This window comes from Rhineura floridana, chromosome 5 (assembly GCF_030035675.1).
Source record: "Rhineura floridana isolate rRhiFlo1 chromosome 5, rRhiFlo1.hap2, whole genome shotgun sequence".
Classification (NCBI taxonomy): Eukaryota; Metazoa; Chordata; class Lepidosauria; order Squamata; family Rhineuridae; genus Rhineura; species Rhineura floridana.
The window spans coordinates 42,789,729-42,814,821 of NC_084484.1; the positions used below are offsets into that span (position 1 = coordinate 42,789,729).

Here is a 25,093-nt window from a genome sequence, read left to right on the forward strand (position 1 = left end):
TTGTTACTGCAGTAAGTACATGATCAGTTCTAATTACATGAGCACAGGAGCAGACATCCTGTGGGGTGGTGGTGAAGTAGCAACCACATGACTCCACACAACAGGGCCCTTAGCTTTGAATGGAAATGTAACACATGGAATAGACAGTTTAATTATTTAATTAAACTAGATCAGCACAGCACATGTCTTCTTTCTATCATTTGGGCTGATTGCATGTGTTGCCACCACTTACCATATCCTCAGAGGCACATGTTACCAAATTCTTCTAAGCTACACAGCAAGTGGATTGGGCTGTGAAAGACCAACCCAAATTGTGTTTGCATTTTGACAAATTTGTAGGGCTGTACAATATCTCAGAAAGGAGGTCAGGTCTCCTGATCCCCTGGTGCATTCACTAAAGGTGCCCAATTTCCCTGCTTGTTAAAGTTTGATAGAAATATTTGTGGGCTATAGATACGTTCTTAAACCGCACTTTTTTTGCCTATTAGTGAATATCATATAAGTGAGATGCAGATGGTCAACCCCTTGCATCAGAACATTTTGGTAGGAGCTGATGTCTGGTATGATGCCAGGGAAGAACAAGGACAGGAGATGCTGCCTGAAAAATCCTGGTTCCAGACAGGCATCACGTAACTTCTGTTGCTGGTATGGATTTTGAGTGTGCTTATATTTTGAGAATATTCTGTAGGCTACTTTAACAGTCCCTCATGGCTATACAGAAAGATATAAATATTCTAAATAAGTACATAAATAGATCTGAATGCATGTTAATAAATTTGACTTCTGTAAAGCAAAACAAATTAAGACACTCACTTTCTGAAGTCAGCTAACAATTTAAGCATGTCTTCATTTGACAGCTTGTTACTGTCTTGTTTGTAGAGTGCTGAAAATCGTGCATTTTTGTCCAGTGTCCCAGATGCATCCTTGAACAGTGTCCTGAAACACACATTCTTATGTAAGAACCTCAATACAAAATGAAACAGTGAAAAAATAAAAATGAATGCTTGCCTTCTTGAAGCCAGTCTGGCAAATTCTGACCCACTGAAGTATGCATAAATGGTTGCAAGAAAGGAAGGCAAACTTTATTGTTTAACAATACACATAATCACCTATACCACTGTTCTTCACCCTTGGGCCCCCAGATGTTGTTGGACTACAATTCCCATAATCCTTGGCCACTGACTAAACTGGCTGAGGTTGATGAGAGTTGTAGTCTGACAACATCTGGAGACCCAAGGCTGAGGAACAGTGACCTACACAATAATGCCTAAAATAGTATCTTTGACCTTTTCCAAGGCTTTTGACTGGAATGCAATAAAATGAGAGTAAATTTAGCTTTGTTCCCATTATATGTAAGAAATTCTGTCCGAAATACTAATCTGAGTTGTGACTAAAATAAATGTGTATTCTTAGAAAAATCCACTTTGAAAAAGGAATGGGTTAAGAGTTTTATTTATTACCTAGCTGCCCATGCAAATGGCATTCTGTATTGTCCAAGCCGCTGACATGACTGCTTTGCATTTTTCAGAACTTTCTGAGCAACCTGTAAGTAACCATAGAAATACATAAGTCACAGCAAGTAATGTAAACGTACTGCCTTCAAGTCGATTCCTACTATGGCGACACTCTGAATAGGATTTTCATGAGGCTGAGAGGCAGTGACTGGCCCAAGGTCACCCAGTGAGCTTCATGGCTATGTGGGGATTCGAACTCTGGTCTCCCAGGTCGCAGTCCAACACCTTAACCACTACACCACACTGGCTCTCTCACAGCAAGTTACATACACATTTATACAGCCATACTCACATACCCCTCTGCAATAATTATTCTCACTAGGTATCAGGGTTCTCTTCTTCCTTTCCCCCCCCTTTTGTTACTTTACTTAATTGATTGACAGTTAAAAAATATAAACATCTGCAAGTTTAGAAACAGTGGTGTTAGCACCACAAACATCCAAGTCAATCCTGCTGCCCAAGACTTACCCAAGAGGTCAATCATGTTTCTTCAGCTTTTGATACAAATAAGCTTTTCAATTTTAAAACAGATCTTAAATAGTAACGTTTGAGAAGCCTCACCATATTTAGTACAAGACTATACCTTAGAAGAATCAGAACTTTTCATATATGGTTCAGCACAGTGGGTAATGCTCCCTTGTAGGACTTTTTCTATTCTGGCCACTAGAAATATATCAGGATGTGGACAAGTCACTGAGAATATTCCCTGAAAACAAATGTTTAGTTTATTGACACTGAAAGGAAAATAGTGGTCTTTGCTCTGCAAAGAAAGTGAAAGCAGTGACTTCTTTATCCTTACCTGTTTGGGATATTGTAACATAATATCTGGAATAATATCTTGAATCCGATGTAAGGAATCATTGCTGTCATTCGACACTTGTTTTGATGTATTACCTAACATGTGCCTCACTGTCATCTGATTCAAATCCACATGGAAGTCTGATGAAATCTTCCGGTTATCTCTTATGTCAAACAGTGATAATGAGATGAAAAACGGCTCTACCTGGGCATTTTTTAAAAAAGCAATAAACATGACAATCATAGTAGGAAGTACTGTTATCTGCAAACATCTACAGATATTGGAAGACAAAGAAATAATGGGTACTTAATAACTGGCACATAGAAAGAGCAGTTATTTTATTATACATTGACTTTTACTTTATGAAGGCAATGCGTTAGAACATTTATGAATTAGAGGGCTATTTAAAGCGAAGTATTTTATACCAGCTCTCTCTCTGTATATGTATATGTATATGCTCTCTTTTTAAAAAAACTGCATTTTATTCAACAACCACATCTACACAATGTTATATAATGCTATCAGGTATCTTATGTAATCAATTAACTGCTACTTATGAAGTTACACACAGCTTATGTCCTTCCTCTTCTCTCCTTCTCTTCTGGCAAATAAGCATATTATTATTCATTTTGCTCCTGGACTGGGTCACAAAACTCTAATAAATATCTCTACATGCAATTACATTTCTAATCATTTTTGTATTTTCCAAACATCCATTAATATATCAAGATTTTTTTTGAAAAAAAGGAATGATAGGAATTTATCATTCTAACATCAGAGTACTAGAGCTCTCACAAGTATTTACATTTGTTGTTGGACCCTCCTCATTTTCTGCAACACAGCTCTGTAGATTAAATGATAAATCATTGCACTTCACCAGAATTTTCTTCCCAAACTTCTCTTCAAATGGCTTTATTTCTGGCTCGATACCAGAGAAGTCAAGTTTCTTTAAAAACAAAACAAAAAAAAAACAGAACAGTGAAAGCAATGTCTCACTTTACAAAACACTTTATTTTTTCTCCTTTCCCCCCATTAATCTAACCTGTGCATCTGGATCCAATGCAAAGAGTTTAACCCTGCTTTCACTTTTGAATTTGATCTCAGAATCTCTGGAACTCTGCAAAATAATGAAATAAACATTTTAAATCAATATCTTTACTGCAGACACAAAATGCACATTCTTTAACCATAAGTGCTGCCCTGGGCTCCTACTGGGAGAAAAGGCAGGATATAAATCTAATAAATAAATAAAATAAGTACATGTTCCCATTTTTCTTTGCTGTAAACAATAGTTTACATACTAAATATTTCTAGAACAAAGTGAGCCTTCGGTACCACTTCATAGAGTTCTCACAAATACGATAGTGCTTTTCAAGCAAATCTCTGCACCTTCGATCAGAGGCTGATGCAGTTCAATAACATCAGGAGAGCACTACACTCCCTTACTATTGGCCATGCTAGCTGAAGCTGATGGGAGTTGCATCAGGAGGGAACCATGTTGGATATCCTCCTCTGAGAGTTACCTTCCTTCCCATTTGTCCCCTCTAAAATATGTATATGAATAAGCAGACCCTCTCCTATAATTGCAGGCCCTACACTCTGTGCAACCTGTTTATGAAATGACAAAAAGTGGGTTTTAATAGTAGGGTTTTTCAAGAAAAAACAGCTACACAATTGACAGGACTGTAAAGATAAATTCTTTAATATCAACTCTGCTCTCTGTTTAATTTTTTTTCTTTTCCTCGCACTTTCTATTTTACTTGATTTATTCTTACCTCTTCCTCTGAATCTTCCAGTCTGCCCTTTCATCTCACACTTTGTTCATGCTCCACTTCCACCCTCTTCGGCTATACTACAGGAAATTCGATTTCTTTTTTAGTTCTTTTACACATCCTCCTTTAATTCAAATCCCTCTCTCACCTCAATATGTTCTTTTCCATTTCTTTCTCCCTCATTTTTAGCCTTTTCCCTTTTTTATTTTCCCTTTTTTATTTACCCCTTTCCAATAAACTTCCTAGGAAACATGTCTCAATCCAAGTCAGTGCACAGCTCCACACTTTTTGTAACCCTGAGGCATACATACTTGCTTACATTGTAAAATATTGAAAGTGGGTGAATATCAAGAGTGTGAGTAGTTGGGAAAAAAAAGGTGAGAAGGGATCACTGAAACAGGTGACAAGGTTAAGGAAGTAGTGTAAAAGATTGTCTGTTCTTATGAGAAGAAAAAAATAATAAAATGAAGTATGCAGTCATTGAGACCAAGCCTGTAGTATAAGAATGTGACAAACTTTCCCATTTGCCAGAATATACAGTTCTGCACACTCATCCAGGAATAGAAGCTATTTTTGTAAGAACTGCTTTTTAGTTATTTTTGTACTAAAACACAACCTTCCTGACCAACATACATCCTGTCTAGAATTATTTTGGTTCAAAAATAAAAAAATAAGACTGTGACAAGAGACTTTAGCACCACCAGGAATTAGGATGGTACAATGAACTCTGCAAAGAACTCTTCACTCATTTGCTTGTGAAAACGAATAGAAGAACATATCAGAAGTAGCAATTTACCATTGGAAGTTCTGATATTAAGAGTGTATTTATGAAGAAAATACTGACAAATTGGTAAGAGTCAAATGCACAAAATACAATGGTTAGGCTCTGTACTCATGGAAGGAACAAGATTGCTTGCCCAAAATATTGAATGTCTAGTATTTCCAGAGGGGCTGGTAGTTATTGGGCAGAACAATGTTTCTCAATGAGATGGAAAATAAGGGCACAATATGGCCAAAGTTAAGCATGTCTGACTTTTATTAATTCCTATAGGAGAGTAAAATTCCCTTGGTGAATTCTGACTATATGTTTATGAATATGGATATTGTTTATTTATTTTGCTTTGTAAATTAATTTGATATGTTTTTATTGTACCTTGTGTATTCTATTGTAAACCGCTTTCAGATCTTTTAGATAGTAAGCAGTCTATAAATGGAATAATAATAATAATATGTTTTTAATAATGTTTTTAACTCTTTTTTAAAGTTGTTTTTTTAATGTTTTTAATGCTGTTTTGTTTTAATGTATTTTAAGATCTGTTTTTATGATGTTTTAAAGTGTTTTCAGCGCTTTGTTTGCTGCCCTGGGCTCCTGCTGGGAGGAAGGGCGGGATACAAATTATTAATTAATTAATTAATTATGATGATGATAATAATAATAATAATGATAATAATGATAATAATAATAAAGCATCTACAATGCATAAGGCACACACTATGCCACTTTTGAGAAAATTTAGAGCAGGGATGGAGAACCTGTGGTCCTCCAGATGTTGTTGGACTCCAAAGTCCCAGCCTGCATGGCCAATGGTAAAAGATTTTAGGAGTTAGAGCCCAACAACATCTGGAGTGTTACAGGTTCTCCATTCCTGATTTAAAATGAAGATTTGCTTCTGTACAGAAAAAGATACATAACAGATTGATAGCAAACATTTGAGCATAGTTCACAAGCAATCAGGAGTTTTCTGGAGCGGTTCAGAGAACAAAACTAAGCTGATTGTAGAAAGCAACAAGTACACAGCCCTGGAACGCAGGGGCACACAGCATACAAGAAAAACATAGATGCCAAAATAGATTCTAGAGTTCACGGAAACAGGAAGCAGCATTTGCAGCACCAAGTTTAGATATAATAAGCAGGTGTTCAGACTCTCAAGGAGCAGCCAAAACCCAATTATTGTCTATAAACCTAAACATTTCCTATTTTACAGTGTATGCATTTTAAAAAGTACAGATGTTAGAGTTCTTCACATTTTAAGTTTTATAGGCAGCTTAACTTGCATAAATTAACAAAATGCAGTCCAACGCATCTGAGAAAGGAAGCAGCTATTCAAAATGTTAAAGCTTTCATTTATTTTTTTTTTATTTTTAAAAGTTATGTTACATTGTATAATGCATCATGTTCAGAGCACATCTTGTGTCCAAACAGATCATGAAGCCAACCCAGATCTACTTCTCCCATCATCCTGATCCCAGTTAGGGCTCATCACACTACAGAAATGAGCCTGATACATCTATATGCTGAGCAAACCCAGTACTCCCTGTAACATTGAAGAATCACACTTGCCTTGTTTGTGGCTGTAGTGACAGAGGAGAGAGGGAGAGGCAATACATAGCTGGGATGAAAGCAGGCTACAACCTGGTTGAAGTTAACCTTTCATTCTACAGGAGAACGACTTATTTCTCTTCCAATCACAGAAGAAATATGGAAGAGCTTAGCCCTCAAGATCTCTTAAGGCTGCTCCTTCCTATTTATTTGTATGTTTTTTTCAGTATTTATATCCTACTGTTCAACTGTATTGGCAGCATCCCACATAGCTACTTCTAAGCCATATATCTGTAAACAATGCAAAAATCCAGGTGCCATTATGGTCTCCACAGAGTATTTCTGTAGAAAAAAAAGCAGGGCTCATTATAGGGAATATCAGAGATGCATCACAGATAGCTGGGTAGTTATCTGTGGATACTGGATGAAAGGGAGCAATTTTTTGGTGGTGGTGGTGGAGGAACTCCAAGGAAGCAGAATTCTACAAGGAATGCTACAAATGTGGCCCTACTCCCTCCCTTTCTCAGTGATTTTACTACCAGTGTCTGGGTTCACCATGCACTGTTCGATAAGTAACTTCTATTTGTCTTAATTATTTCAGTAAGTTCAAGGCTAGTATATCTTTATCTAGGCACACTCATGACGATATGGAGAACCTTATCTTAAAAGGTGCTTCTTTCCATTACTTAGATAGAATAAGAATTCCATTTTTGAGCAGGGAATGCTACATATAAAGATCAGTGTATAATTTGAATCAGCAGAAAATGAAGGTGGCGGAACATAGAGGCTTTGTTGATGAACCACAGCTTTGATAATGGAATCTATAAACTGTCTTACAGTTTGAGCCTCCATAGATTACTTTAGTTAAATTAGACAGACTGGTCCACCCGTTACATTCTTCAGTGTAAGTTCTATAAAGAAGAATTTTGCAAAAAGATACCTTCATGCTAGGGTTTGTTGTTCTTATTAACAGATTTAAGGACTACTGAACAACTGTATTTCAGAAATATTTGTCTGATAAACATTCAGCAAAATGAAATTTATGGTGCAAAAGTACTATAAATCGAATTGCAACAATCAACAGTTCTCCCATAATAAGGATTAGACCTTGTAATTCCTTCACTGACATACCATACTTTAAAATAAAAAAAGCACAGCATTACCTTGGCAGTTTCAGAAAGATAGCTATCTAAACCAGATGAGGAGCTGTCCATCTTACTTTGTTCATCATCTGGAAATTTTTAAAAAAGGAAAATATAAAAAGGCTGTTACCAAAATGTTATAATTATTGACTTGAAAACATGGAGAAGACTAAATCCTAATTCTTTTTACTGAAGTCAGGATCCAACCCAAGTGAGACACTTCTCAACATATTTTTTTCTGTCCTAGGTACCATTTGATGGACCAACTGGTTCTTACCAAGGTACTCTAGCACTCCTAATGAAAATGACTCAACACCTCTGAAGAAGACAAACATTAATCTAATACAGCCTAATCAAATTCATATAGATTTATTTCAACAGTTTATATCCCAACTATATCACTATTCAAATCTTTCCAGTTAGTGGGTGACTTTCAAAAAGGACTAGATAAATTCATGGCAGATAAATGTATCAACAGCTATTAGTCATCATAGGCAGATTAAGCCTCCATGTTCAGACACAGTACAATCCTAAATACCAAATATTGAGGAGAAGCAACGAAGGAGGGCTGTTGCTTTCATGTGCCAATCATAAGCTTGCTATAGGCATTAGGCTGGCCATTGTTAAAACGTGAATGCTGGACTAGATGCATATTTGGTCTGATCACTTCCCCTTCTCCTTATAAGACATAGTTGACAATATGAACCCAAACCTAAGAGAAAAATGGTCCAGCCTAAGAAAACTGCCACCTCTGCAAATGCAAGTAGGTAACTGCGGCTTTACTGTAAGGGGTAGTCCCTTCAACAACACTGATATCTGCTAGCAGCTGCACAAAAGAACAAATATGTCATGACGTGGCTGAATACAATGGAGTTAGTTACTAGTCACAAAACCTTATGAAGCTTTATTTTACTGTATCACTTTGTATAAATTAATGAGCAAAAGTAACTCGCGTTTACCCTCATGAGATTCTCCATTTCTTTTTTCTTGCATTGCAGCTTCAAAATTTAATTGGAGAATTTTGTTTAGAGTTGTAATCCATTCTTCCATTTCTACTTCACTGTCTGCTGCAAGAAGATAGCTACTTTTGTCTTGCATCTTAAGCTCAAAGGCAAAACGGCGGACTTTGTTGTTCTGTAATATAATAAAGGATATTAACATCTTATCTACACAGTAGCTTTTTTCTTTTTCTTTTCTCTCCCATGCCCTCCATTTTTTTCAGAGTGTAGACACTGCACACACACAGATATTAGATGCAGCTTCAGTTATTTATCTTATAAGAAAATCCATATAATAATTTAACCTAAAAACAATTCTTATCTTGGCTCTATATCACACTACTTAATCTACATAGATATAGCAGAAGCAATATGTAAATATTTCATGTTTATATTAGTTTTGATTGTACTAAGTTTTGAGCTACACACCAACAATTGCAACCTGCCTAAAACCGATTCAGTTCCTCAAATGTGAAGTTGGACTCCCCCTCACATTTGCCAAAGCAATAAAAAAGAGCCACAAAAAGTTAACAAGCTTTGAAAGTTCTAGGATTTATGTTGAAAACATTTATCCACAAAACGTTTCTCCATTCAAAACAGTTGTGTTTGTATAATACTTTTACATGTGTGATGACCCAAGATGGCAATGGCAACAACAAATCCATCTCCATCAAGCAAGTGGAAGACTTCACTTGAGAAAAGTTTTTCTAGTTCTCATAATTCAAGAAAAATTAGCGTGGGCCTCATGAATGGAGAAAAGTTACTGCATTGTGGGCCAGTGACAGCATTTCCCAAATATGCTGCCGGAAGGTCTATTCCTATTCCATTTTGTACTGTGGAGAAGGGACCTGAAAGGTAGAGGGGAGATAATCTAGAATACCAAAAGAGATAAATCAGAAGATCTGATGCCAGGGATTATGAACCAACTGAAACTAAGGATTATCAATCAACTGTGTAAGCAATGAGGGAACCAACTAAATAGCAGCTGATGTTTACTTCCAAGATATCAAATAGAAATGAATGGAGCCTTTACAAGATTCAAATGGGGGGTAGGGGATGAAGTAGGTAGGCAACTTGCATGATGAAGAATAGATTTCCTTGGCTCTCCTCAAACTGGGCCAAGCTCATGGCTCTGCACATATGCAGACCTTTTAACAAGAGGAACATGAATTGTGTCTGGCCAAACACTTTCTTCTATTTGCTGTTACTGGTGTGCACACAAGTCCTCAAAATTAACTTGAGCCCAGAAGATTTGCTGGGCCAGACTTATTCAATGTCATCTTGCAGAGCACACTCTTTTGTAAGTGTATACATATGAACTGGAGTAGCCCAAAGCGCATTGTCAAGTACACACCCCCAATTCCTTATTTGTTGTTATCAGTTGGGGTCATCATGTGTTTTTGCACAATGCCCATGAATACAATTGTTTTGAGCGGAGAAATTTATTGTGGATCCCAAAGGGGACAGTCCCCCAGTCTTAGAGATTTATTATATGGGGCAGCCAACATGGTGCCCTCCAGATATTGTTGAACTCCCAAGTCATCAGGAATGATGGGAGATGTAGTTCAGCAGCACCTGGAGGACACCACAATGACTACCCCTGGGAATAGGCCAAAGCTTATTTTTGGATTCAGGAACATATAAACTCTCTTTTTAAAGTTTTGTGATTGAGCACCGTTTTGAACTTTTGTGTGAGTAAGAAACGAAGCTCCGCTCGCCGCGCAGCTGACGAGCAGGGCATGATTGCAGTTGGGGGTGAAGACGCTGCCCCCATCTGTTAATGGGGCAACGTCGCACGTCGTGCCCGTGACGTCAGCGCGACGTGCAGCGTAAGGGGCGGGGTCTATAGGACTATTTGAGTCCAGCCGCCCCTTCCACCTTCCTCTTCTGCTGCTCGACGAGATATTCCTAGAGAGGCCTGGTGCTGGCCGGGAAAACGTGGTCTGTATTGTGCTGATTCTGGGGCAGGCGGGCGCCGCAATGCAGAGTCCAGGGGCTGTGGGATGCGGGGAAGGGTTCTTTACTCAGCCCGATCTTCATTGCTACCTCTGGGTGGTGCGGCAGTTGGGGGCTGAGCCCCAAACGAGGGGGAAGAGCGGTGCGGCCTGGAGCGTTGGGGCAAAGAACGATTCTGAGCAGGAGCCGCCACTGCTTTTGATCGCTCGCTTGCCTTGCCCCTCCCTTTGGGGGCCCCGAAAAGTAGAGAGTGGCAGAGGCGCCATCCAGGGTGACAGAGTGGGTATAACAGGAGCCCTGCTGGATCAGGCCAGAGGCCTACCTAGTCCAGGGCTCTGTTCTCAAAATGGCCAACCAAATGCCCAGTATGGGAAGCTCGCAAGCAGGTCGTGAGCCATGGGCGTCCCCAACGGAGAGGCCAAGGGGGCACTTGTTCCTTCCTGGGTGAATAATGCTCCCAGCTTTCATTTAAAAAAAAAATAGTACGTTTCTAGCATTTGTAGAACCTGAGACAAAACGTACAAGGGAAAACAAGTGAACAGGCAGAGGCTGATCTCTGGCAGCAGCATAGGGCCTAGTCCTCAGCATGTGCTGTCTGGGGTTATACTCTTTTCCCCTGCCTCCTTTCTCTCTAGATGCCCCTTTGTTCCAAGTTCTCTTTGCCATGCCAACTAGAGGGGGGGGCAGAGGCAAGAGCAGTTGCCACCTCCTCTTCCTCATTTGCATTGTCTCCCGTGGCAGTTCAGTGCTCCTCATCCTTGCTGTTACACAGCCAGGCCTAGAGCATGAGGGCAGACGAGGCACTGGAGGCAGTGGCAACTGCTCCTTGCAACACTACTCACTTTCTGAGGCGCGAGAGCAGCAATTGCCCTGTGCCACCGGACTTCTGAGAAGGTGTTGCTGTGCATGGCACAAAGTGGGGGGGAGGTATAGCAGACAACCACCCACCCACGCAATGGGGCTTGTAACTCCAAGGAGCTGCTGCTCCCAAGTAGTGTCTGTGAGTTTACCTGAGGCAGTGAGATCTTAGCAGCTGCCTTACAGTGCCAATCCCTGGAAAAAAGGGTTGATGCTAGCACCATAGAATCATAGAGTTGGAAGGGCCCTCCAGATATTGTTGAACTCCCAAGTCATCAGGAATGATGGGAGATGTAGTTCAGCAGCACCTGGAGGACACCACAATGACTACCCCTGGGAATAGGCCAAAGCTTATTTTTGGATTCAGGAACATATAAACTCTCTTTTTAAAGTTTTGTGATTGAGCACCATTTTGAACTTTTGTGTGAGTAAGAAACTAGGAACTAGTATCCATCATTTGCGGAGGGATTCTGGGGACCATTTTTAAAAATAAAAAAATTAAAATTCACACATACTGAAGCAGCTGTACAAAAATCTATGAACTAGAATACAAAAGATAAACAAAAGGTTTTTATTTTTGCAAAGCAATTTATAAGATTCTATGAACATAAAATGCAATAATCACTAGCAGAGATGTAAGAAGCCAAATTGTTTCCAAGTTAGTTACATCAGAACAAGTCCATAATGTTCTTTGAACAAACTGCATAAGTACTACCGAGACACAAACAACCCCCTTCTTGGCACTTGCTGCTGGCAAGATTTAGACTCAGAGTCTACATTTTGCTTCAAACGTGTTTTTTTTTTAAGGTTAATATTATAAAGGTCAACTGAAAACATTTGGGAGTACAGCTATGAATGTGATGCAGCTCCCACAACTGAAATCCCACACAAGAAGTTATGCAAAACATTTTACAGTTATATTACAGAACTGTTTATGCTTCTGTTAGATCTTTTAGATCTGTTAGATCTCTTAAATTCCCTTTGGTGATTTACTTATTTATTCAGTTCTTAACTCCATAGGCATAAAACCTAAATCAGCAGACACAAATAATCGATTCACAGCAGCAACTAACATAACAATTAGTGACAATATTTCCTTATTGTTTCTTATCCAAAACCACTCTTGAAAAATCTTGATGTGTTGGTGACTCAGTACTCATGCCTGAACTGTGCAGCCATTATTGAATTTTTCTGAAAATACATTATTTTATTTTACACAGTTTGCTCAATAAAGTCACTATACTTATCTAAACCACTTCTATAATTCAAAATGCACTGACAGAGCAATCTTATGCATGTATATTCAAAAGTAAGTCAATGTGTTCAATGGGGCATATTTGCTAGAAAATGTATTTAGGATTCCAGACTAAACCTATTTATCTGCTCTTAAAGTACTGGACAGAAACAAAAGGAACATACAGGTTTATGTTTGTACAAGACCTAAGCATATTAAACAGTATAGTTCTCTACTTACCTGGACCACCCCCATGCAGGAATCCAAAAATATTGATCCTTTTGGTTCTTTAGATATTTTTTCATCTTTGTAGAAATTGAGGTTATACGATCCATCACCAAGTTGGAGTAGGTGAAAAAATCTTCTTTTGAATGACTATTTATAAAAAATTAAGTTACATTAAAAATATGAACCTAAATACACACACACAAAAATTCCATACACCAGAATTCAAAGACCCCAGTACGAATATGCAAGGGCTTGTGTGCCCCAACCATGGCTTGTCATATTGCCTGCCCCAAAAGCAGCTTCAGAAACATCTTGTAACAAGAGTGGCTGCCAGGGGGAAAAGTGAAAATGCCCTATTCACAGATCTAAAGGACTTCTTTGGATTTCAACCAAAATGCTACAATGAATTATGCACTCCGAACTGCTGTTGAAATCAGTAATACCGATAATATACTGTATGCAATGCTACAAACAGTTGAAAGTTTAGCAGAAGAAATTGAACGTACCCTCATAGTAACACTGATAGCACTGTTCATGTTCCCTTTGTATAGCCATCCTTGTTTTGTAATTCCTCCCTTCTGTGATCCCAGAGAGGCTGCATCCTATTTTTTAGAAAAGAAAAGGCTACAATAAGACAGTGATGAACGTTTTGGTCCTTTATCATGAGCAATTCTATATATATTCATGAGCTGCTCTTCTAAAAATTATTATTCAAAGCCATGTACAAAAAAGCAACAACTGAAACAGGCAACTTATTTAACACATTTTTATGTAAGAAAAAAGGAAGCTGTCTTATACAGAGACAGACTATTGAGCAACTGACTGGCTGCTGCTCTTTAGGGTATCAGACAGGGATCCTTCCCAGCCCTACCATGAGATCCTGGGGATTGATCCTGGGGATTGAACCTGGGACCTTCAGTATACAGTGCATCTGCTCTACCAGTTAGCTGCAAAAGATTATTATTATTTAATTATTTATTAGATTTTTAGTCACTTGCTATCCAAAGGTTTTCAAGCTACTTACAACACTGCTAAAACAAAAAACAAATACATCATTCCATAAAAAGACAAAACAATAAAACAGCAACCAAAACCACCCCTATACAGCCACAGAAAGCTTTGGGAGCACACTAATAAAAAACAGTATCATCCTAGTTTATCAAAAGCATGGGGAAATGTCTCTACTTGGCGCCGAAAAGATGTCAATGAAAGCACCAGGCAGACTTCACTGGGGCGCACATTCCACAGATAGGGAGGCACAATAAAAAGTCCTCTTCCTTGTCACCACCCTCTGAGCCTCCCTCAGAGGGGGGGGCTGCAGAAGGGCATCAGAAGAAGATTTAAGGGTTTGGGTAGATTCATATTGGGAGAGGTGTTCCAGAAGATATTGGGGTCCAGATCCATAAAGAGGTGTATAGGTGAAAACCAGCACTTTGAATTGGGCTCATAAGCATATAGGCAGCAGTATAATTGGAACAGAATTGGTGTTATATGATCTGTTCACCTCAAACCCATCAAAGGTCAGGCAGCCACATTCTGCACTAATTGAAGCTTCCGAACCATTTTCAAAGGCAGCCCCTTATAAAGCATATAGCAACAATCCAACCTTGAGGCTACCAGAGCATAGATAACTGTAGACAGATTATCCCTGTCCAGAAAGGGTTGTAGATGGGCCACCAGCCTCAGCTGACGGAAGGCACTCCAAGCTACCGAGACCACCTATGCCTCAAGTGACAGCAACGGATCCAGGAGAACCCCAAACTATGAACCTGCTCCTTCATAGGGAGTGTGACTCCTTCTAGAGCAGGCCTCACACCACTCAGCTGATCAGAGATAGCAAATAGTAGCAATAAATGTAGTCTAAAACCCTGTGGGTTGGATCCAAAGATGTCCTTCCATTTGTGGAAGAGGTTGCAATCCAAAAGAAGCTACAAACAGAAAAAGGGAAAGTCATTTTTGCAATTTCCCCTTCAGTCCAGTCCCCTATGCCACTTCCCACTTTGTTCTGAAAAGTTCTGCTCAGAGATTTCTGCCATCTGAAAAAAAACTGAGGGTAACCTGAGAGTAAAAAAAAAAGTGAGGGAAGAGGCTGAATGGGATCTCTCATGGGACGAAGTTCCATGAGGTATATGCTAACACCAAAATAACCCTTTCCGGAGTTTTAGCAGGCCATACAATAAAAAAGGGGGATACCTTGAACTGGGTAACTCATAAAAGTCAATGTAGAGGACAGCTCTTTGACCATAATAAAAATGAAAGTGGAACTGAAAAACTGTTTGTCTCAGCTCTAGATGAGGTCTATTTTTGATGTGTCAGAAACTAAGTAAGAAGAACCAAGTTCTGCCAGCAATATTGGTGAGCAATGCCTGACACAAAATTAATGTGGGCATCCATGGTTAAAACTCCAAACTCAACTGGACAACAGAGTATGCCAAAAAACAAGAAAATAAAAACACTATATATACTTTCAATTATTTGAGGCCCTATTGACTTGTTTGCCAACTGTAGTCAACTGATTGATGTTACTATGGTAGTAGATCAAAACTGCATTGGTTTCACATATGTTTCCTTTAGGGAATAAGACAGGATATGAGAATCAAGCACTGATTACGAACTTTGAATGCACTTCATGCTATACCATCTGTTAAATCAATAGAGAACTACAACAGAAAGGAACTTCCTGGCTTCTGCAGCTCAGGTCATTTCCCCATCCCAGTTGAACACAGGGCATGTTTTCAATGTGTTCCAAATCAAGCAAAAACTGCTGAATGCCTATAAGTTGACCTAATCATTGAGCTAATGACCATATTTGATTATCATTTCAAATTTTGTTTGTTTTGCATTTAACCATTGAGATTTGATTACATTTCCTTTTGTTTTGGCTCCAAATTAGAGAAAAATAGTTTGAGAGAACTTCCACCAGAGTTACAGCGAAGTCAACAGGGATTGAAGGATAAACTGGTTACTGGCAGCAGCGTTAAAAAATATTATCTTTCTAACTCTACGAGCAGATAAGCATCACAAACTAAAAACTGGTGTTTAAACTGAGGTTTCACACATCTCTGTTTAAAAACCATTTGGCACTCTACCATACAAATGTATAAAAATTAGAGTTCTGGCTTCATCATCAAAAGTTACAGATCCAATGCAACAGGAAACCTCAAGCAATGCACTGGAGATCTTAAATCAGCAGAAGTCTGTTGCAGTGACATTCAGTGTTGACACTACCTTACACCGGAAAATAGTGACAACTTAAGAACTGATGTGAGTTACAGTGCAGACTGCAGATTAGTTACACTTGTAATATACAGCCATCCTATGTCATACATTAGGATTTCCTTAAGAAAATTCCTTGCTGAACATGAAGACTCCTATGAGAAAATTCCACTGCCCCATACCTAAAGGGCTTCACATTTTTCTGTTGTTGTTTTATCTTTTAACAGCTATACAACTCACAGATGTTTCTCATTATTGCGTCTCCACACTAGGAGGTATCAGCCTGTCATACAGCTAAAGGAAGAAGAAGAGCCCAGCCAGAAGAAAAAATGGCAGGTCAACCATACCAACTCTGTAGTATCACTTCAACAAACAAGCCTCCAGATCTCATAATGTGATATTGGCATTTTTAAAAAAAGGTTATGGTCAACGATGACAAGTTATCTATAATGAAAGTTTCATTATCTATAATGAAGGTTTCCGGCTTGTCTGCAATTGCATCATTGATCATAAAAAAACACAACACACTCCTGGGCTCATGAACATTCTTCCTTCTCAGTTTGAGGTGAACACTTCTAGGGAACACTTCAGTGTATTGTCATCAGAAAAGAACAATTCTACAAGTGCAAGTGAGGTCCTAAACCTGATAAAGATTGTTGGAGTAAGAGAATTCACTGCACAACACATTTTAATATATTTTAAAGTACCAAATTAATTCTTATTAAAGGTGACTTTCTTATTCTTTTTGCCCCTTGTACTACAATAGTTCTGTTTAGTGCTCTTCTGTTGTAGCACTATTCTGTACTAGAATATCTGAATGACTATTATAATGCAAAAATATGAACTGCAAATATGAAAAGCAAAAATTATACACTCACCTCATCCTTATCTGCTTCTTCATCAACTTCATAAACATGAACAGGAAGTTTCTCTAATTTGGTCCCTTTGCTAAGGAAAACAAAAATACCATAACTCACAATAATCAGTTCAGAATCACCAGGGCAATGACAGGTCACAGGTTGCCAATACATGCATGTATAGTAAAACGTATAATAATAATAAACTTTAATTTGTTAGTCGCCTATCTGTCCAATTTTGGACACTCTAGGCGACTTACAGCAGCAGCAACTACAATATACAATACAATAAATACGTTACACAATACAATAAATAACCATATTCATCAATTAAAACTAACATCAAGACATCAGTTAAAACATTGCAACTAATCTAGCTCGAGTTCCTGTAGGCCTGCCTGAAGAGCCAGGTCTAACGCTCGTCGAAAAGTCATCAGGGAGGAGGCATGTCGAAGATCGTAGGGGAGGGAATTCCAGAGGGTGGGAGCCACTACTGAGAACACCCTCTCTCTGGTCCGCACCAGCCGAGCAGTTTTGGCCGGTGGGACCAAGAGGAGATCCTGCGTGGCTGATCTTGTAAGGTGGCTCAATTGGTGATACTGGAGGCGGTCCTTTAGATAAACCGGGCCGAAACCGTATAGGGTTTTAAAGGTCAATACCAACACCTTGAATTGGGCCCGGTAAACCACTGGTAGCCAGTGAAGGTCTCTCAACACCGGAGTGATGTGTTCCCTGCGAAATGCATGAAGCTCTTCATACTTGAAAGCAAGTATATATTTTGACTTCCCAGGAGGATCCCTCCGCCTGTGCAGCTCTGAGACGGGCTCCCGTCTTGGATGAAACTTTTTCAGTTTTAAATTCAGTCAGAAGGGTCTTTTCTGACTGGGGATAATTTCTTCCGGATAAGGAAGAAACGTGAGATTTCCTACATAGCTTTGTTGTGATTGTTGGAGTCTGGAATTCGTCAGAATTGTCTGTGAAAGACAGTCTTCCAGCAGCTCAGACTGAGCGAGGATTTCTATGCTAGCTCAGCTGAATAAGTGACCAATTTTTTTTTCTTTAAAGAATAACGGATTAACAGGCAAGCATCCTCCTGTCTATGCTTATAACTTTCTTATCTATACAGCTAAAGAGATTTGTCAAAGTAACAGCAATTAAGATAACCTAGGTGAGTTAAGACTTTCCTTTTTTACTCACGGAACTAAGAGGGAAGAAAATAAAAATAGCCTATCTTTCTTTTATTGCAAAAAGCTGACATGGAAAATAGCATTTTAAAGATTACACGGATGAGGGATTTCTGATTGGAAGAGAAAAGAAAAATCTTTTTGATTTATAAGACTTTTGTGTAATATATGTCTGGGACTATTTTTCCTGATCTACTTTTTTTTTGACGAATCTGCTCATTCTCTCTGCTACTAGTTATTTGGACGCTGTGAACTAAAGCTGTTTTTGCACTTCTGGGCATATAAGAGATAAGGGCTGTCTAGCGTGTGACGCCAGTTGGTTGGAAAGATTAACTCCTTTGTAACTGGATAAAGAAATAAACTGCTCTTTGCTTGGGACATTGAAAATTGAAGGAGTTTTGTTCCTTTGGCTTTAAGAATGACAATTAGGAAGATCATGGATGTACAAGAAGGGACTTTATCTTTAGACATGTTTCAGAAAATAATGAATGGGATTAACTCAATAAAACAAGAACTGAGAAATAATAGACAAACGTGGAGAACTGAATTTCACGAAATGAGACAGGAGCTGAAAGAAATTCAGGATTCTATGAGAAAGGAGAATAAAGATAGATCTGGAAAACCAAAAAAGGATGAAAGAGAAATTAAAGGCAAGGTTCAAATTATGGAGATTGGATTAAATATGGACATGAAAAAAGATTTGGATTTGTCTGGAGACAAATATTACAGTTTGGAACTCAGCGCTGTCCCTGAAGGAATTGAAGAGATTGGAGATAAAGATATTATCGGTTCAAAAAAATTCCTGGACTGGAAGGATTTGATGGAACTTGAAATGGAGAAAGTTAACAGAATTAATCCCTGTTTTGTGTCTATGGAAAAATCTTCAAGAGATGTACTAGTGTATCATGTGGAAAAGAGGAACAGAGATGCGGCTTTGCAACAATACTTCAGTGATACGTTCGGAATTGATGGCAAGAAAGTATCTGTGACGGAGGAAATTCCTATCAGACTTTTATTATATGACTATGACAGCAAGATTTTTGGGTCCGTAAAGATGGAAGATGGACCCAATAAGGATAATGACAGAAGAGCGATTTGAAATTACTGGACTTAGTAGACTTGATGAGTTGGATTATTTGACATGTTTATTTAGAAAAAAAAATGATTGACATATATCTCAAGGATTGGAAACTTCTCTTTGACTTTTTGTGGAAGATTAAAATGATATGATGTTAATGAGATTTGAAACCAGCTAAGATAACCGCTGGAGGAAGGTGATTTTATAATCTATTAAGAGATAGGTTTGTTATATATTATAGATTTATAGCTGAATTATGATAAATCGGAAGTCAATATTTTTATATATTTTTTTCTTTTTTTATTGTATTAGTTATTGATTTGTGTTTTTTTCTTTTTGTATTATTTTGGTTTTGAAAATTTGAATAAAAATTAATTGGAAAAAAAAGAAAGAAAAAAAAGAAAGCAAGTATATATTTTCCTAAATGGAAGTAGGGCCTTTTATGGGGAGGGGTGGGGGAGACTCTGCGAATGATAATAGCCTTTCATGCTTAATACAAATGCAGCTTTTTAGAGAATAGTATGAGATTTCTAATCTAAAAATAAAGAAGAGAAAGTTTCAATTTGCCAAGAAACCATTAAAAATTACCACTACATTAAACCATTAAAAAACCATTACATTAAAGCCAAATCAATCCTATTTATAAGAGAAAGGACAAGGCATTTGGGGCATACTTGCTCTATTCTGCCAGTATAAACACACTGATCACATTCAGTTCCATCCTATGTTTACTTGATTTTTGCATTATATGGCATACTCTATGCTCTTTAACGATACAGAGATAATAATCAAATCCTCCATATGGAGAATGTGTTGATCTTCCAAAAATGGTTGTTTCCCCAAACATTCTCATATTGTAGTACCTTCCAAGTAATATGTTGCTAATTTCAGCATCACACTGTGAAGCTAAAAATGCTACTTAGACATTTAAAATCATAATTCCTTATAGCAACACATAGCAACTTCAGATATCACAACATATGATGGTACAGACAAACAGCCTACGTGCTCCATGCTTCTTGTTTTCATACACTGTGTGTGATATTTGAAGCAGGGAATCCTGCATTGTTTCCACTGAAATATGTACAATGGAATCATATAATAGTAGAGTTGGAAGGGGACTATAAGGCCATTGAGTCCAACCCACTGTTCAGTGCAGGAATCCAACTTAAAACATACCTGACAGATGTCATTATTTATTTTTAAAAAGTTTTTTAAGAAGTTAAAAGTTTTAACATTATATGTGGTCTAAACATTGTTATTACAGTATGTTCACAGTAATGGCCATGGTGTTGTTTCTAAGACACTAATTTTGTCTATGTGAATGTTTGTTTTAGCTCCTGAAGGAGAAGAGACATTCTCCGAAACGCACAGAGCACTAATAAATAATCTACAAAGTACCAAACCAGTCTCTTCTCTTTTTGACCATTCCTGTAACTTGATCCCATCATTTCATGTCCTACACTCTGGGATGATTGAGAAGAAGAGTATTTATATCTCGAACTCAGGTACCCGAAGCCACTTTTACATGCTCTGAAGGTATACACAACATGCAGAGGACATACAGGTCCTGCAACAGGCCTACACCTCTCCCCATGACTGAAAATTCAGGGGGGGGGGAAACAATCACAGACTGAGCTGCCGACCAACATACATTTATATGCACACTGGAACATTGCAGACATAAAATGGATCGAGCCTGCTGCCATGATGCTGCTGTTGTGTGTTCCTTGAAGGAGCCCTTGAATGGGGCTGCTCTGCAAGGCAGCTTTGAAGATCTGTATTTCACAAGTTACACAAGCGGCACGAAAATAGCAATTATCACTCACCAAATCACTCATCACCTACACATCATATGTTCAGAGCAGCTTTCAGATTAGATGTTAAAAGTTTACAAAAATCTTTTTGCAAGCAAGTATAGAAGTTATATAAATCCTAGAAAATCTTACTCACTTTGGAAGCTGTCGAAACTCTCCTGAGTAATCTTCATATTTGTAATTGACAACATGCCAGTCAGAGTTATAGGTTTTAATGCACTTCAAATAAGGAGAAACCATACAATATATTAACTTTAATTGAATTATTTATATAACATGTGGAATTTTTTTTAGTAGTGAGAACTTCCTTTGATTGAAACTGTGGTTTTAAAACTGTGACAGTTAAAAAAAACACGTTGACAGTTTTTCTTTGTTATTATCCAAAAAGCATTTCTTGTCATTAAACATGGCTAGCAATAAACATTTATAAAAATTGCACCCATTATAAAATTCCATCACAAATAATGTTACTGAAGACATAGTTTGATTATATTGTACTGCTTTTAATCTGGCTACATAAAAGCTTTTTGAAGCAAACCCTTTTCAACCCTCAATTAGAGGAAATACATTTTTACTCCACCCATGCTCTACTAGCAAAACAATTCTCATATATTTTGGCTTCAGCACTAGCTTATCTTGTATGTTGGTCAAACTCATTATAAAAATAGGGCCATGTTAGCAACTAATTTTTCATAAAAGTTTATTTAGTAGCTCCCCTTGGTCACCCTATACCAAGATGATATAGTAATATAAGCCATAAAATTCTCAGCTTGTAAAAAGTACTGAAATCCACAAAGCAGTTTTTTAAATTGTGAAAATACTCCATGTATGAGAAGACTAGAATATGTAATTTGTTAAGCAGTATAGTCAGAATGTTTTCATCAATGACAAAGTAAAAGCTATCAAAGAAATGTGGTTAAATTCTGATCAGTTTACATCACAGCTGCTGACAGTATTATACTGAATTAAAGATATTGAAAGTAGCAAGGATTTAAGAGGAAGGCAAATTTGAAGAATTTCCTTACTCCTAACAAAGCCAGGACATTCTCTTTGCACCACCCTACAAGAATATTTAAACCATGCCTGCAAGATTTGGTTGCAATCCAATTGCAAAGATGATCCCCTAAAAGCTCTCCCTCATTTTTTAAATATGTTTTTTGATCCAAAAGAGAGGCCATACTCACCTTTCAAAGCGTGGTATATCTAGTAAATATTTAGTATGGTTAAGTATTTGTTAAGGCCTTCTGTTCCATCTTTCCCTCTAATAGTGAACTTGGGTGGTTGGGTGCCTATCAATTTGGAGGTGAAATACACCACCCCAAAATAAGGTAGTAGTTCCTACCCACTTGGGGGTCTCCCTAAATACACAGAACTAAAGATTTGTGAAAAATAAAAACAAAAACTTACCCTCCAAACAGCCTAACAAATATCTGTGATATTTCAAAACATAACACGGAATGTTAATGGTAATTGAGCCTATAATACCGTAACATCCTATTGTCTGGAGATGGAACTTCCAGGTTCACACTGAATGCTAATGATAGGAGCTGCTACCTTATTTTGTTTTTCTGCAGGTAGGGGCACGCTGCTGGTCAACCACAGTTGTATTAAAATCCTAGATCTATCCATGCATTTTTCACTTTCATCCCATGAAAAAAGGGTCGAAAAGACCTAGAAGTTGTATAGACTGAATCTATCAGTGAAGAACATCTGAGTGGACTGAGAGAGGGTGGAAACTGACCTGCTCAACCTCCTCACTGATTATATTAAATCTCCTAGACAGTGGGAAAATTACGGCTGGGGTAGATGTGTGCGATGAGGTTTCAAAAACCCTCCCCTCCCTATCCTGTTTCAGGGAGAAAGGGGGAAAATGAACCGTTTACCTTTTCCACTATTCAGAATCTTTTGTCCTGCTATATAGAATAAAAAGGTCAGGTTCAGAGATGGTAGCTAACTCCAAATTTAAACTCTCTATATAGCACAACAAGAAAGGCCTTGGGCTAGATAATAAAAAAGGAAAAAAGGTTCCCCTTGCCCCTCCCAAATACACCTTCTTAAAACTCCTGTATTCCAGCCAGCTGGAGCCCTGAGTAGAACCATCCCTTTTAGGGAGTATAGCTACATAGCAAAATTCTGCTGTAGGTCCTTCTTATTACAATAAAAACTAAAGACAGAAAGCATGGAAATCAAGTAGCATACACACTAGAAGTATTACCTCTGTTACAAATAAGCTCTGGGCTTCTTTTTCTGCATTATCAGGAATTGTAGAGCACACATATCGACACTGTCGCTTCAATATTGCAGTCTTTAACGAGAAAAAAATATGATTAACTGCAAATAGTGTTCACTTGTATATATAAGTGCTAAATACAGCTTCCAATGCAATTCTATCGATCTCTACTTAGACTACGCATCATTGAGTTAGGGGTTACTCCCAAATAAATATGGATAGAATTGCAGCCTAAGCGAATATAAAGAATATAAAACCTGCCTAAAATAATTGTTGAAATAAAATCAAATGGCTCAAGAAGAAAGGTCTGTTCCTCACTAAAAAAAATTGTTTTAAAACTACATGGAATTATTTTGTATGTAAAATATAAGGAAAGGATGGAAATAAATTTTCATAACCAACACATTTTTACTGTAGCCTGGATTTTGTTGGCAGCATTCGCACATACCATTTTAAGAGACAACTCTTTCCCTTACGGCTCACAGTCCCTCTTTTAAAATGTGACAGAATTCTCCCAGTTTGTGCTCTGCCCCAACTGGGAATTGTGATATTTGGTATGTTGCCCCTAGACTCCATATTTAGAACTGCTTTAGTTTGCCTTTGCAGATCAGTTAGCAAGTGATCAAGCCTTAGTATCTGTTACCATAGGTTGATTCCTGTGAAGCATATCTAGTCAAGAAGGAGAATAACCTCTGTCTGATATTGTTCTCTGCCACTCTGTCTCCGCCTAGAGAGCCTGGCTTTACATTGTCTTCACCTCATCCATACCATCTCTTTTATTTCAGATTCAACGTTTTATTTATCCTTCTTCTAAGGTTGTTAAGTTGTGTTAAGAGTTCATAAAGCTGAAAACTGTTTTACATAAGAGTATGGACTGGATGGTCATGCAGCCTAATGTGTATTGAGTGTAGAACAGTTTTTCTTCCCATTCCTCCTCAATTCCACAAGCCTGTATTTTCCACAAACACACATTTTGTCTATTGGGGAAAACAGAGGAAGCTCCTCAATTTTTCCCATCTATTTTCATTTCTTTTTCTTTCAATGAGTCCAGAGGGAAAATACCCCTCCCTCCAAAAGCAGCAAATTTGGGAAAGCATTTTCGCAATATTCTTGGCAGGGGAGATAATATATAGTTATGTTGCAGGGGAGTGTTGTGCCCCAGACTGGGGGAGAGGTACATCGGGGAAGGAGTCAGATGAGGACGAGATCCCTTCAGAAGTTGGGGAAAGGGAGAATATCGGGGAGGGTTCTGACAGACCCCAGACTCCTATGCCCAGCATGTCTGTGGATGCAGTTCCTGCCCCTTCTGCAAGTCCGACGTCTGAGCTGTTGGGGCGAGACTCCCTGGACACACCCTCCATGCCTGTGCAGGAACCCCGGCCCGACACTTCGAGCTCTTCCCAGCCAATCAGCGTCCAGCTTCCAGAGCCTGTGCTGTCACCTAGCGAAGCCCCCCTTACTGATGTGCCATTTGAGACTCACCCCCCTCACCCCGTGTGAGGAGGAACGAGAATAGAGACTTTCAAAAGGTGAAACTCAGGCAGAGCCGCCATTTACATGCAAAAGCCTTCCCTACTTAAGCCAGTGTTGTCCAAGGCACAAGTGCTGAGTCAACTTTCCCCCAATGCTGCAGAGACTACTTAGCTGGATAGTTAGGAAAAGTAGTGTGTCAGAGTAGTTAGGTATATGAAGCACACCACTTTGGATGTAACCATAACCTTAATAAAAAGAGACATCACCTCGCCTCAGTCTGAATCCTTCGGCTCTGGGAAGGACAGGAAGTTGTATTGGAAATGGGTTTTGTTGTGGTGGTTTGGGTTTTTTTTTTTACAAAAAAACCTCTATTTTGCCATCACAAAGTGTGGTGGAGCTCCTATTGTTATGACGTAG

General features: G+C 38.4%; 1 protein-coding gene across 7 annotated transcripts in view; it reads right to left on the bottom strand.

Moving 5' to 3' along the window:
* DOCK9 (dedicator of cytokinesis 9) overlaps positions 1-25,093 on the bottom strand; it is a 196,197-nt gene that overhangs the window by 95,833 nt on the left and 75,271 nt on the right. For all 7 annotated transcript variants that reach the window (XM_061626573.1, XM_061626569.1, XM_061626574.1 and 4 more), the window contains 13 exons: positions 23,189-23,278; positions 21,110-21,192; positions 16,916-16,985; positions 13,328-13,423; positions 12,834-12,968; positions 8,507-8,681; positions 7,569-7,636; positions 3,356-3,430; positions 3,119-3,259; positions 2,314-2,517; positions 2,098-2,220; positions 1,461-1,543; positions 814-936 (listed from right to left, as the gene is read on the bottom strand). In XM_061626573.1, coding sequence (XP_061482557.1) covers positions 814-936; positions 1,461-1,543; positions 2,098-2,220; positions 2,314-2,517; positions 3,119-3,259; positions 3,356-3,430; positions 7,569-7,636; positions 8,507-8,681; positions 12,834-12,968; positions 13,328-13,423; positions 16,916-16,985; positions 21,110-21,192; positions 23,189-23,278 — 1,466 coding nt within the window. The remainder of the gene's footprint in view (positions 1-813; positions 937-1,460; positions 1,544-2,097; positions 2,221-2,313; positions 2,518-3,118; positions 3,260-3,355; positions 3,431-7,568; positions 7,637-8,506; positions 8,682-12,833; positions 12,969-13,327; positions 13,424-16,915; positions 16,986-21,109; positions 21,193-23,188; positions 23,279-25,093) is intronic.